The sequence below is a fragment of the Notamacropus eugenii genome, chromosome 1 (genome assembly GCF_028372415.1).
Source record: "Notamacropus eugenii isolate mMacEug1 chromosome 1, mMacEug1.pri_v2, whole genome shotgun sequence".
NCBI lineage: Eukaryota > Metazoa > Chordata > Mammalia > Diprotodontia > Macropodidae > Notamacropus > Notamacropus eugenii.
Genome location: NC_092872.1, coordinates 323,755,843 through 323,769,394, shown reverse-complemented (window position 1 = coordinate 323,769,394; position 13,552 = coordinate 323,755,843). Strand labels below are relative to the sequence as shown.

At 41.6% G+C, this 13,552-nt stretch overlaps 1 protein-coding gene and 1 pseudogene across 3 annotated transcripts in view; one reads left to right on the top strand and one right to left on the bottom strand.

The window, feature by feature from the left end:
• Nucleotides 1-13,552, top strand: part of TEDC1 (tubulin epsilon and delta complex 1) — an 87,049-nt gene that overhangs the window by 1,698 nt on the left and 71,799 nt on the right. For 2 of the 3 annotated variants that reach the window (XM_072629646.1, XM_072629648.1), the window contains exons 3-4: nt 2,967-3,169; nt 13,157-13,309. In XM_072629646.1, the coding sequence (XP_072485747.1) occupies nt 2,967-3,169; nt 13,157-13,309 (356 nt within the window). The remainder of the gene's footprint in view (nt 1-2,966; nt 3,170-13,156; nt 13,310-13,552) is intronic. The other variant, XM_072629647.1, reaches the window with a different exon arrangement.
• Nucleotides 3,634-7,308, bottom strand: LOC140517976 (cleavage stimulation factor subunit 2 pseudogene; annotated as a pseudogene).

The window sequence follows — 13,552 nt, the reverse complement described above, 5'->3', positions numbered from 1 at the left end:
GTGTGCTAATTGCTAGACATACATAGAACAGTTTCAGTTGAGTGATGAGATCAAAAGCCAGATAGAAAGTTTGGAGGATTAAATGATATGAAGTGAAAACAATGAGTGCATGTAGCTTTTTCTAGAAGCTAGAGTGAGAAAGGGAAGGTATATAGGGTGATAGCTTAAGGGGCCTATGGACTAGTAAAGGATGTGGAGACTAGGGCATACTTGAAGGCACTTGAGAAGGAGCCAGAAAAAGTTGAAGATGAGAGAAGGGGGAATGAGGGATCAATCTGCTGGAGAAGATGGGAATTGATGGGATAGTCACATGTAGAAGAGTTGACCTTGACAAGAAGGTATACCACCATTATCTGATTGGAATAGAAGAGAGGATAGGAGATATAAAGGGGGTTGAGATAAAAAGAAGAGCTCAAATGGCCTTAGTTTACTCAGTAAAGCAAGACTTTCAGCTGAGAAGGTGGAGAAATGGAAAGGAGTGGGACATCTGAGGAGAAAAGAGGTTAGGGATAGTTTCTGTGGTAAGAGAGATAGGGAATTGAGGAATAAAAGAATTGATTTGCTACAGGGAAAGAGTCCAGTTGAAGTTAGCTTGGATATGTCACAAATTTGTAATTCTCAGTTAACTTTATTTTGTAACTTCTTTCAATTCCATTCAGCATCAGGTGAATAGGGAGGGAGGAAGTGGATGGTGAGAATAATCCAGTGTCAGAACTTGGCAAGGAATAAATGGTAATTCAAAAGTAGAGGAAAGTCAGGAGGTGAACTTGGTTAATTATAGGGACAAGATTAGGAAGTGGAAAAGTGAAATCAGAATAGGAATAATGGCCTAAGGTAATGTTGAGGAGTGGAGGCATTGGCAGCTATGATGTGGACAAAAATAGGTTTAGGAGGGTAAGGTATAGGGAAAGATGGAAAGATAGGTGCTTAAGGTGCTCAATGGCATCATTTTTGATTATTGGAACTCTCTTAGATAATGATGAAATTTAGGTTGTGATCATGGAAGAAAAGTTGTGGGATTTGAGAGGATTGAGGGACAGAGAAGAGAGGGTGTTTGAGAGAGGATCTAGATGAAAGTTAAAGGTTAGGAGTTGGGGAGTTGAGGAAGACAGGGAGTTAGTATTTAACTTTTTTAGAAAGGAGGGAGAATGACTTGGGGGCTGGTAGACTATAACCACTATGATTTGTATTGGGTAGAAAGGAAGAGGAGTAACTGATTGACAGTGACAAAAGGAGAAAATAGAAGATAAAGTGGGAGAACACGAAGTATTCTGGTTTCTCCTTCTGACAACTATGACAAGGTTTTGGGAAAAGATAAAATTTGTTCCGGCGAGGGTGGTCAGGGATACTGTATTTATCTGGGGGATAAGGGAGTGAGGAGGGGAGCCTTGTCTCCGTAAGTACAAGTAGGTGGAAGGAGTTTAAGAGAAATGAGATCCAGAATGAAAATGGCAATTCCAAAGGATATAGTGGGTGTGCAGAGGTGGAGTCAACAAATGGTGGTGGCCAAAAATTAGTAATGGAGCTGAGTCTATATTAAAGTGTCCAGTATAGTGTTCAGTACTAGGGAGGTGATAACTTTGTTCTGCCTTGGTCTGATCATACCTAAAATGTTAAGTTCAATATGAGGAAAGTAATGGGTAAACTAGAGAGGAGGCTTACTAGAGTAGTGAAAGGCCTTGAAATCATGTTACATGAGGACTAGTTGAAGGAACTGGGATGTTTTTCAGTGGTTGAAGGTGTAAAGAAGAAAATTTGGGGTTGGTTAACTTTTCCAACAATTTGAGATCTCTCAATGTAGAATGGGCTTTTTGGGTGAGTAATGGGTTCTTCTTTACTGAATGTCTTCAGACAAAGACTGGATAACATTTATTAGAGGAAATCTTATTCAGTTCCAGGTTGGAAGGAAGGAAATAAGTATTAAGTGCTTTTATGTGTCAGGCACTGTGCTAAGTACTTTACAAATCTTTTTTTTTTTTTTCAAAAACTGCTAGATTTTTATTTTAGTCCATTTGTAAAATAAAGACAAGCCTATTGAAGTTACATAAAGCAGAGAACTGAGCATTTATTCAGTGAAATTGGGTAGTGTAGATAACTAATTCAAAGATTTTGGAACTCAGTGTTTAATTAGCACTTTGACAGCAATACTTAAATGAAAAAAAATAAACCTTGCATTAAAAAATTAACATTCTTACATTTCTTTCTGTTCTTACTAATAACTCATCTTTAATACTTTATAGTTATAAAATGCTTTACAAATATTATCTCCTTCAGTCCTCATAACTACCTTGCTTTTTGTAAAAAAAAATTTATCTTTATTCTGAACTTAACATACACCAAATTAAATGAGTATTACCATATTCATGGTAGAATAGAAAAAGAAGCTTGTATGTGAAACATCAGGTCTCTATTATGCACAGTTTGCTTTTTTTTAGAGTACTTTGCAAATCTTATTTAATCCTCATAGCAACCCTGAGAGGTAAGTGCTATTATGATCTCTATTTTATTGTTGAGGAAACTGAGAAAAATAGAGGTTAAGTGACTTGCCTAGGGTCATGCAGCTAATAAATGTCTGAGGCCAGTTTTGAACTCTTTCTGCTGTGCCATAGCTGCCCCATCTCTTTTGTATTAATAAGATGAAGAATTCTACAAGGCTGAATTTGATAGCTACAAAATTCCAGATGAGGATTTAAGATTCTAAAGACTGTAGGATTTCAAAGAAGGAGATGATCACTTTAAGTCTGATAGGCCAGAGAGGACTCTGTAAAAGAGATGGGCTTGATTTAGAAAAGAGGAGGTAGGACTAAGTGGAAAGACTGAAGAATGTATGTATGCTGTGTGGTGAGATGGTGAGGAGACTGTTCTCTGAGGGGCTTAGGGTAGTAGTAAAGGAAGAAACAGAGAATATGTTGGAGAGTATCCTGATTGGTCTAACTTGGGTTTATATTCTCATTTATTCCTTTCAGAGGACCAGATCCGTTTTGTAAAGTGGGTACTGTGCTGCCATGGCTATGGGAGACGACGTTTTTACCAGCTTCCTGAAGTTGACTCTCATGGCAGTTGTGAGCTGTTGCTGGCTTTCTCTTGGCTACTTGTACACTTCAGCCTGCCAGAGAGGTTTCTGTGCCTAAGCTGTGTACACCAGGGTGATGATGTCAGGATCTGTTCGGTGAGTCTACATTCTTGGGGACTCTTTGGGCACAGGAGATACTGGTTAGCATTGGCTGGCTCTAGTTAATTTTTCTCCTTTGATCCCCAGGGAATGGCCTGCCTACTTTTGCCTCTTGTCAAAACCCAATATTTCCAACCTGGGGTTTTATTTTCCTAGGTCTGCTGCTTAGTTCAAATGTGCCCCAGATACTTACCAACTATGTGACCCTGGGAAAATCACTTAATCCTGTGTGCTTCAGTTCTTCATCTGGAGAAGGAAATGGCAAACTGTTCTACTGTATTCAACAAGAAAACCATAAATGGGGTCATGAAGAGGTGGACATGACTGAACACCACACTTCGGCTGAAACATTTTAGATTCTGCTTCAGCCCTTGTATTCTAAGGCAATAGTCACAGCATTGGTGGTGACTATGAATATGCCGGCACAATTCTGAATCGCAAAGTATAACAGACTCTCCATATAGAAGGCAGAAAAAAACATTTATTGAGATACCAGAAAGCCATATTATCATAGTAACCAGGAAGTCAATATACATTATCACTGTAGGACACGAAACCATTCCGAAGTCTTCCCCTCCTGCTGGGGCCTTCTCAGAAGCAAGACCAGCTATGTCTGCCTGTGTCCTCTCCTCTGGCCTAACTGCTCTTACCAACTTCCTCCCAGTTCTGCTCCACCCCTTCCACTCCTTCTACCACAGGTGACTTAGGCTTCCATGTGATTTAAGCAGCTCACATGGGCCTATTAATGGCTGGGAAAGATTTTCAAATTAAGCAAAAAATACATTAACAATACAGCCCTTTATTTAACTCTGTGTCTATTTCAGTTGTGTCTCTTGTAAAAAACATATTGTTGAAGTTTGATTTCTAATCTATTCTTCTATCTACTTCCAATTTATGGATGAGCCAGTCCTATTCACATGTATAATTATGATTACTGTGTATTTCCCTCCATCCCATTTTCTTTTTCTCCTGTACCTCCTCAAAAGTTTATTTGCTTCTAACCGTTGCCTCCCTTAATCTACTCTCCTTTTTATCTTCCTTCTCTTTTTTCATCCCCCTTCTTCTCCTCTTTCCCTATATATATATATACAACCAAATGTGTGTGTGTATGTGTATATATACATACACATATTCTTTAACATGGAAGCTGCTAAATCTTGTGTGATTCTGATTGTGGCTCCATGATATTTGAATTGTTTCTTTCTGAGTGCTTTAAGTATTTTTCTTTGACCTGGGAACTCTGAAATTTGACTGTAATATTCCTGGGAGTTTTCATTTTTGGATCACTTTCAGGAGGTAGTTGAATTCTTTCATTTTCTCTTTGACTCTCTGGATCAAAGATATCAAGGCAGTTTTCTTTTATAATTTCTTGAAAGATGATGTCTAGGCTTTTCTTTTTTTTTTTTTTTTTTTGGTCATGTCTTTCAGGTAGTCCAGTACTTCTTAAATAATCTTTCCTTGATCTGTTTCCCAGGTCAGTTGTTTTTCTGATGAGATATTTCACATTTTCTTCTGTTTTTTTCATGTTTGACTTTGTTTTATTGTTTCTTGATGTCATAGAGTCATTAGCTTCTATTTCCCCAATTCTAATTTTTAAGGAATCATTTTCTTCAGTGAGCTTTTGTACCTCTTTTTCCATGTAGCCAATTATGCTTTTAAGGAGTTCTTCTTTTCAATGAGTTTTTGTGCTTCTTTTACCATTTCGCCAGTTCTATTTTTTAGGGTTTTATTTTCTTCAGTATTTTTGTGCTTATCTTGCCAAGCTGTTATTCTTTTTTCATAATTTGCTTGTATCACCTTCATTTATTTTCCCAATTCTTCCTCTACCACTCCTCTTTCTTTAACTTTTCCAGGAATTCTTGTTAGATTTCAGTTCAGTTAGCGTTTCTTTTTTTTTTTGAAGGTGTCATGATGAGTTTATTTGTAAGATGAGTAGGACAAGGAGGAAGGATGATAATGTGTAGTAAGCTTTTTATTAGCCTGTAAGAACTCATTCAAAAACCTGTTGAAGTTTGTGGTGGATTTTTTTGACCATTTGCTTCCTTGGCTACACCTTCTATTCTTCTCATATAGAATTTGCTTCAGAAGTAAATATCCTGGTTACTAAGAGACATAGACATTTACGGAAATGCTCCATACGTTAGCACATCTGAGGTGATTAACTATGTAGAATGGAGAATTCTCAACAATGGACCAGTGCCCTACAATATCACCCCACCTCACAGGGGCTGGACTGGCCCTGCAGAAACAGAGTAGAGATCTGGAGAAACAAGCAAAAATCCTCATGCTGAGTTTTCTGGGTGAGGATGGAAGCAACCCAAACAAAATCCTCCAGCCCTCTGCCCTCCCCAGCCGGCCATCTGTTTGCTCACCTTTCAAGGGGCGCCAGTAGATTTTTGTATCTGTTCCTTTAAAATCAGGATACTCTGTCGTTGCTCAGGAGGCAGCATAGCAATTTGGTCTGCGGTCAGTTGGAGCACTTGCATAATCAAAGCAGCCTTTTCATGATCCTGTGGAGTAACTTGGTTCTGTCCAGGACTAAATCCCCCAGGCTGACCCCCACTTTGCAGACCAGATCCCTGCATACCTGGGACTTGCCTGGGACCCTGTGGGCCACCTGCTCCCATGTTGATTGGCCCAGGTCCCTGGAGTCCCCCAGGAATTGGGCCTCTGGGGCCAGGGCCTCTTGTTTCCATTGCTCTTGTATCCATGCCCCTAGCCTCCATGGCCCTTGATTCTAAACTTCGGGCCTCCATCCCCCTGGCTTCCATTGCTCTGGCATCCATGCCTCGGGCCTCCATGGCTCTGGCTTCCATTCCTCTTGGATCTCTTCCACCTCTACCATCCATGGGTGGACCTCTCTGATCCAACATAGGTCCTCTAGGCTCTCCCATTAGAGGCCGAGGCTCTCCCAGTGGCCCTCCCCTCATCTCATGGGGAGGGCCACGACTGTCATGGCTTGGGACATGGTGCATAGGAGGACCTTGATGGGGTGGCCCCAGGTAACCTCTGGGTTCTACTTCTCCAGTGACTGAGAGCAAAGTCCCTCCACGTGGGTCATTTGGAGCATCTCCTAAAAGACCTCTGGGAGGTGGACCACCAGCAGGCATAGGTCCACGTTGCATAGGGGCTCTGGGGTCTGGCATTGGCATGTGGGTACCTTGAACTCGCTCAATTGGTGCAGGCCCGGTGGGTCCCACAGGCGAGTGCTGTAGGGTCCTTTGCCCCCGTTCTAGGGATACTGGTCCACCACCTGGCATTCCAACCTTGGACTGCATTCCACCTCCAGGAGCCAAGGGGCCAGGGCCAGGTCCTGCAGTGGGCATTGCTCCTGCAGTGGGAACGCCACCTGGCAAAGGTGGTTGCATCAGAGGAGGAGCTCCATTCACATGCATCCCACCCAAGGGCTGCGGTTGAGAGGTTGGAGTATTTGGCTGGTTCATTGGCGCACCAGGTCCTTGGCCAGGCTGGGGGTTACCTTGAATCAGAGATGGAATATTTGCTTGCCGATGCAAAATTTTCAGTGCAATCTCTGGATCTACAATGCGCATCACTACTTGGGCCTGTAGCAAAGCATAGGCTAGCTGGGGGTTCTGGAGCAGCATGTTCCTTGCTTCTTGGGGACTATTCTGGACACAAAGTTTCATCTGTTTCATCAGCTCAAACATCTGTTCTGGTGGCAGACTGGCAACTGCTCTGTTAATGGATTCTGGAGCATCTTCAGGGCTGATGGGGTCTCCATAGGGAGATTCAATGATGGGGGCACCAGTGCCAAGGCTCTTTAATTCCTCTTTGTTCTTCTCACTAGCAGCATTGTCCACTCGCAGTGCTCTCCCACTGAACTCACGGCCATTCAGGTTCCGCATAGCGCTGAGGGCTGTTTCTTGGTCTTGATATTCACAGAAGCCATAACCCTTTGGTTTGCCTGTCTCACGGTCATAGACCAGCCTGAAACTGACAACTGGTCCAACTTCGGAGAAGATATCCTTTAGCTGTTCTTCTGTGGCTTCATAGGGAATATTTCCTACGAACACGGAGCGCAAGGACCGATCTACCGCAGGGTCCCGGACCGCCAGACCCGCCATCGTCCTCACTGCCTGCTTCCGGTGTGAGCGCTTCCGGTGTGAGCGATTCCGGTGTGAGCGCTTCCGGTATGAGCGCTTCCGGTATGAGCGCTTCCGGTATGAGCGCTTCCGGTGTGCGCGCAAGTGCTTCTGGGGCCTATCCACACTTCCGCGATGGGTGAAGGGTAGCCCCTTAACAGCAGGAGGGCAACAGCGTGGAGGGGTTGGGAGAGACTTCATGCTGCACTGTCAGTTGGCCCAAGTACCCTCAACAAAGAAGCCCCTTGGTTTCTAGGAGACCTGCCCTCTGTGCCTGCCTGCTCCGGATTAGAACCCCAGAGCACTCATGTTCTCTCCAGGCCCCGCCTTCCTCCTGCCCTCCCGCCCTCCCTCCAGGAAGTCCTTCCTCCATTCAGGCCTCCTTCCTCTCCTCATGGAGCTCCACCTCCTCCCTGGGCACCGCCCCCACCCCTTCTCTGTCTCAATTAGCATTTTTATTTGAGGCTGTTTTTGTAACTGCTTTCACATTGTTGTCATCGTTGTTTGTCTTTTTCTTCCCTGCCACCATAGTAGCTTTTTATGGTGAAATTACCTTTTTTTGTTGTTTGCTTATTTTCCAGCTTATTTCTTAAACTTTAAACTTTTATGTTAAAGTTGGGCTATGCTTAAGTAGGAGTGGGGAGGCAACTGTCCTAAGTTTAAGGCTTTATTTGTGCTGCTGTTTTCAGGTCTGTAAGTTTTTGGTGCTTCCAGGATGGTGTGATCCTGTGAGAGGTCTGGTCATTGCTCTCTTGGTCTGTGCTCTGATCTTTGTTCAGGAAGAGCTTGGTCTTTGCAGCCACAAGTGCTAGCACTCTTTGGAACTGTGACCAAGGCTCCTGCTCCCTGTGACAGACTACCAGTGCTCCTCTCCACCCTGGAACTGCAATGCAGAACTGCATAAGGGCAATAGAATTGCCATGCAACTCCACCTATACTCAGTGACAGCAGAAGGTCCTCAGTAACCTTTTTTTCTGATCAGTTGTCTGGCTTCCTTACTATCACTGGGCTGAGAACTCTTTTTTTTCTTTTTATATATAATTTATTTTCAGTTTTCAACATTCACTTCCACAAGATTTTGAATTCCAGATTTTTTCCCCATCTCTCCCAGTCCCCCACCAGAGGACAGGACCCCATCTACCCCTTCCACCAATCTGTCCTCCCTTCTATCAGTCCCACCCCCATCCAATCCTCCTCGTCTCCATTTTCCTGTAGGGCAAGATATATTTCTGTACCCCATTGCCTCTACATCTTATTTCCCAGTTGCATGCTAAAACAATTTTTAACATTAATTTTTAAAGCTTTGAGTTTCATATACTCTCCCTTCTTCCCTTCTCACCTCCCCTCATTGAGAAAGCAAGCAATTTGATATAGATCAAACGTGTAGCTGTACAACACACTTCCATAACAGTCATGTTGAGAAAGATTGACCATGTTTCCCTCTATCCTGTCCTACCCTCCATTTATTCCATTCTCTTCCTTGACCTGTTCCCCCGCCACAATAGTGTTTGCTTCTGATTACCTTTTTCCCCAATCTGTCATCCCTTCTATTATCCTTTCTTTCCTATCCCCTTCCCCCCTGCCTTCCTGCATAGTAAGATAGATTTCCATACCCAATTGAGTGTATGTTATTCCCTCCTTAAGTCAAATCCCATGAGAGAAAGGCTCATTTATTCCCTCTCACCTCCCCCCTCTTCCCCTCCATTGTAAAAGCTCTTTCTTGCCTCTTTTATGTGAAATGTTTTACTACATTCTACCCCTCCCTTTCTGTTTCTTGCAATATTCTTCTCAACATTTAATTTTTTAGGTATCCTCCCTTCATATTCAGCTCACCCTGTATGCCCTCTCTATGTATACACACACACACACACATGTATATACACACACACATATATAGAAATGTAAACAATTCAACTTTAATGAGGCCCTTATGGCTTCTCTTTCCGGTTTACTTTTTCATGTTTCTCTTGATTCTTGCATTTGAAAGTCAGATTTTCTATTCAGCTCTCATCTTTTCACCAAGAATGCTTGGAAGTCCTCTATTTCACTGAAACTCCATTTTTTCCCCTAAAGTATTATACTCAGTTTTGCTGGGTAGGTGATTCTTGGTTTTAATCCCACCTCCGTTGAACACTGAAATATCATATTCAAAGCCCTTAGAACCCTTAGCATAGAAACTGCTAAGTCCTGTGTTATTCTGATTGTATTTCCATAATACTTGAATTGTTTCTTTCTGGCTGCTTGAAATATTTTCTCCTTGACCTGGGAACTCTGAAATTTGACTACAATATTCCTAGGAGTTTTCCTTTTGGGGTCTCTTTCAGGAGGTGTTCGGTGGATTCTTTCCATTTCTATTTTACCCTCTGGTTCTAGAGTATTAGGGCAGTTTTCCTTGATAATTTCTTGCAAGATGATGTCTAGGCTCTACCAAAAATTTTTAAATTATCTCTCTTGGATCTATTTTCGAGATCAATTGTTTTTCTGGTGAGATAATTTGCATTGTCTTCTATTTTTCATTCTTTTGTTTTATGATTTCTTAATTTCTCATAAAATCATTAACTTCCATTTGCTCCATTCTAATATTTAAGGTATTATTTTCTTCAGTGAGCTTTTAGGCCTTCTTTCCCATTTGGCCAATTCTGCTTTTTAAGGCATTCTTTTCCTCATTGGCTTTTTGAGTTAGTCTATTTTTAAAGGTGTTATTTTCTTCAGCATTTTTTTAGGGTCATTTTTCATGATTTTTTTTGCATCGCTCTCATTTCCCTTCCCAATTTTCCTCTCCTTCTTTTACTTTATTTTCAAAATCCTTTTTGAGCTCTTCCATGGCCTTAGACCATTTCAGAGCATTTCAGCTTCTGCTGCTCTAGAATTTGTTTAGAGTCATCTTTTACAGATATTTTGAGGAGTTTGGAGGGAGAGCTCAGGCTCTCTTGCTTCTACTCCACCATCTTGGCTCTGGCCCCCTGAGCTGAGAACTCTTGAAGTTACTATTGTTGCAGCTCTTGTTGCCACCACTTCACATTGGCTCTGTACAGACCTCCACCCTGATGTCACAGATTTCTGCCACCCCTTAAGTTTTCTTAGGCCAGAAAAAAGTCTTTCCCTGACCTTTTGTTGGCTATCTTGCTCTAACCTTTGATTTGAGGTGTTATTTTAAAGTTGTTTAGAGAACAGTGTTGGTAGAGTTCAGCTGGGTGGTTGCCCTTGATCTGCCATCTTGGCTAGATGGTAAATTTTAGGGAGCATAACGAACTGAAATGAGATTTATCTGTTAGACAGCAGCATCTAGACTTTGTGTTCTTTCAATGTCTTCCCTCCTTGTAAAGGATTTTACACTATTTCAGAAAGGCTTCTAGCTCCCAGGGTTCTTAGAAATACTTTGATCTCATCTAGACTTTCACATGTTGAACTGTCCCCCTGTGGTGCCAGGAGATGCTCTTTATTCAGGATTTTGGGCAGAACTTATCTTTGCAAATTTCACTCTACGATTTGTGTCTACCACCTTTTTCATCGTGTGATGATACCATTTCTCAGCTTTCTGAATGTACTCTTTCAAGGACACATCTGTTTTACTGGGATATAAGTGAAACTTTCTTGGGGCACACATATGCTATATACAGGTGAGGTAAGTTGAATGGTCTCGAATTCCTCTTTTGCTTTAATTCAGGTGTTTACTCATGTTTCTTTGTTGGCTTGGCATAGGTCAGAAGCATTTCCCTTTTTTTAATTATTTATTTTATTTGTTTTCAGTGTTCTACAATCACTCCCATATAACTTAGATTTTTTTCCCTTCCCTCCCCCTCGCTACCCCCTACCCCCACCTCCTTGAGACGGCATACAATTTTGTATAGGTTCTACACATACATTCCTATTAGATGCATTTTCACCTTAGTCATGTTGCACAGAAGAATTAAAATGAATGGGAGAAATCATAAAACAAACCAAAACGTAATACAAAAGAAAACGATCTGCTATATTCTGTGATCGAATTCCATAGTTCTTTCTCTGGATGTGGAAGGCATTTTGCCCTAAGAGACCATTGGGAATTTTTTAAGTCCTTGCGTTGCAATGAAGTTCTAAGTCTACTAGAAAAAATACTTGCACACTCTGGTTGTTGCTGTGTACAAAGTTCTCCTAGTTCTGCTCCTTTCACTCAGCGTCATTTCATATAAGTCTTTCCAGGTCTCTCTGAAGTCTTCCTGTTCATCATTTCTTATAGCACAATAGTATTCCATTACATTCATATACCACAACTTATTTAGCCATTCCACAATTGATGAGCATTCCCTTGATTTCCAATTTTTGGCCACCACAAAGAGTGCTGCTATAAATATTTTTGTACATGTGGGACCCTTTCCCATTTTTATGATCTCTTAGGGATACAGTCCTAGAAGTGTTATTGCTGGGTCAAAGGGCGTTCACATTTTTGTAGCCCTTTGGGCATAGTTCCAAATTGCCTTCCAGAATGGTTGGGTCAGCTCACAGCTCCACCAACAGTGAATTAGTGTTCCAACTCTCTCACATCTTCTCCAACATTTATCATCTTCCTGCTTTTCATGTTAGCTAATCTGAGCATTTCCCTTTTAACCTTGCTCTCTCATCTTCTTCTTGGGACTCACAGAAGCATAGAGTCTCAAAGCTGGAAGGGACCTCAGAGGTTAGATGGTCCAACCTTAAAGCATGAATCCCATTTTTAGTAGGCTAGAATTGACCTGGCAATTATGGTGACTCATGTCTGAGACTGGAACAAAATGAGATATTTTTGGTCCATCTAAATAGTTAACAATAGTTTATTTAGACAAAGCAGGGGAAAGACATTTAGAGCAGGGAAAGGATATTCACTGAAGATGCATCTTTAATGTTGCTAAGCATAACTGTCTCTTGCTGTTGGTCTGAAGCCAGAAAACTTAGGGAAGTGTCCTAGCCCCTTGTATCCTCTTGGCTTTTGAACTTGAGATGATGAAGCCATCCCAGTGGTCCAAGACAGTTAAATCTTAAGGATAGTTTAATACCTTTTAAGAAAAAAAACTCCATGGGGTAGGGCCTTAGGTTGTTGTTCCACCACACCAACTATTAGCATCCTTTACAAATATTTGTTCAATTTCCACACAAGTATTTCCAACTATGTGGAACTCCTCATTTCATGTGGTATTTCGTGAACATTTTGGGGGTTTGTGGGGTGTTCAGGGAGAACTAGCAACATTACTTAGAGGGCTTGTGGAGCCTTTTCAGGATTGTTCATCTTTGGGGTCTCACTTCACCCAACTCTGACCTGTGGCTCCAAGACACTGTAGCATGCCTGGCAGTCTTACTCCAATAAAGCCATCTTAGTAGAAGGGTTAAACCAATTTGAGGGTAATCAACAGGCCTCAGAACTGTTGGTGAGTTAGGTTGTTATCTACTCCAAGCATGTGAAGACTTTTACCTGGCAAAATGAATGAATGAGAACAATTTGTTTCATCAAACATGAAGGTGACTGAAGCAAGCACTACGGAGCACTTAGAGCTTGGTCAGACATCGAAGACACCAACATCTTACACTGCATTGTGAGCCATTGTCAGTGTTTCTGACTTTTGTCTTGCCACTGACCCTGGAAGACAAAGTGAGACTGATAACTTTGTGCAACTCTGCCTCCCTTAATCCAATTCATAGTCATCCAAGTCAAGGCATTACCTTGTGATGTCATTAGTTCTCTTTAAAATAAAGGAAAATAACAACAACATGAACATTTATGTACTTTTGCCTTCTCTTTTTCCTCCTCTGTGTGTGTGTGTGTGTGTGTGTATGTATGTACATGTATACATGTGCATGTATTGATATATCCTGGAAGAGCATTGGTAATGTGACATTTTCTTGAGAAACCAATCTAATGTGTTTTCAGTGTAAGGACCTGGCCAGTTATCCAGTTCCATTGACCATTGGCCCTAAGGAAAGGGTAGACATTCATTATATTCAATGGCTGCTTGGGAAACTGCGTTTCCAGTGGCGGAGTTTGTATGCCAGCCAGCAAGAACAGTGCACCCTCCTGAATAAGGTAAGGATTAGCCTCTGTATGACTCACCTTCTGTTAACTTCTTTCTCTGTTTTCCATTTTTCTTAAATAATTTTTTATTTTTGTTTTTCTGGACTTGACCAATCATGACTTCCTTTTAGATACAATCATCTCTAGGTTTTTGATGTTGTTGTCTCCTTATTCTCTTGTTTGTCTCACTGCTCCTTTTCAGTTTCATTTACTGGCATTTCTATTACAAACCTTAATTGTCAATATCCCCCAAGA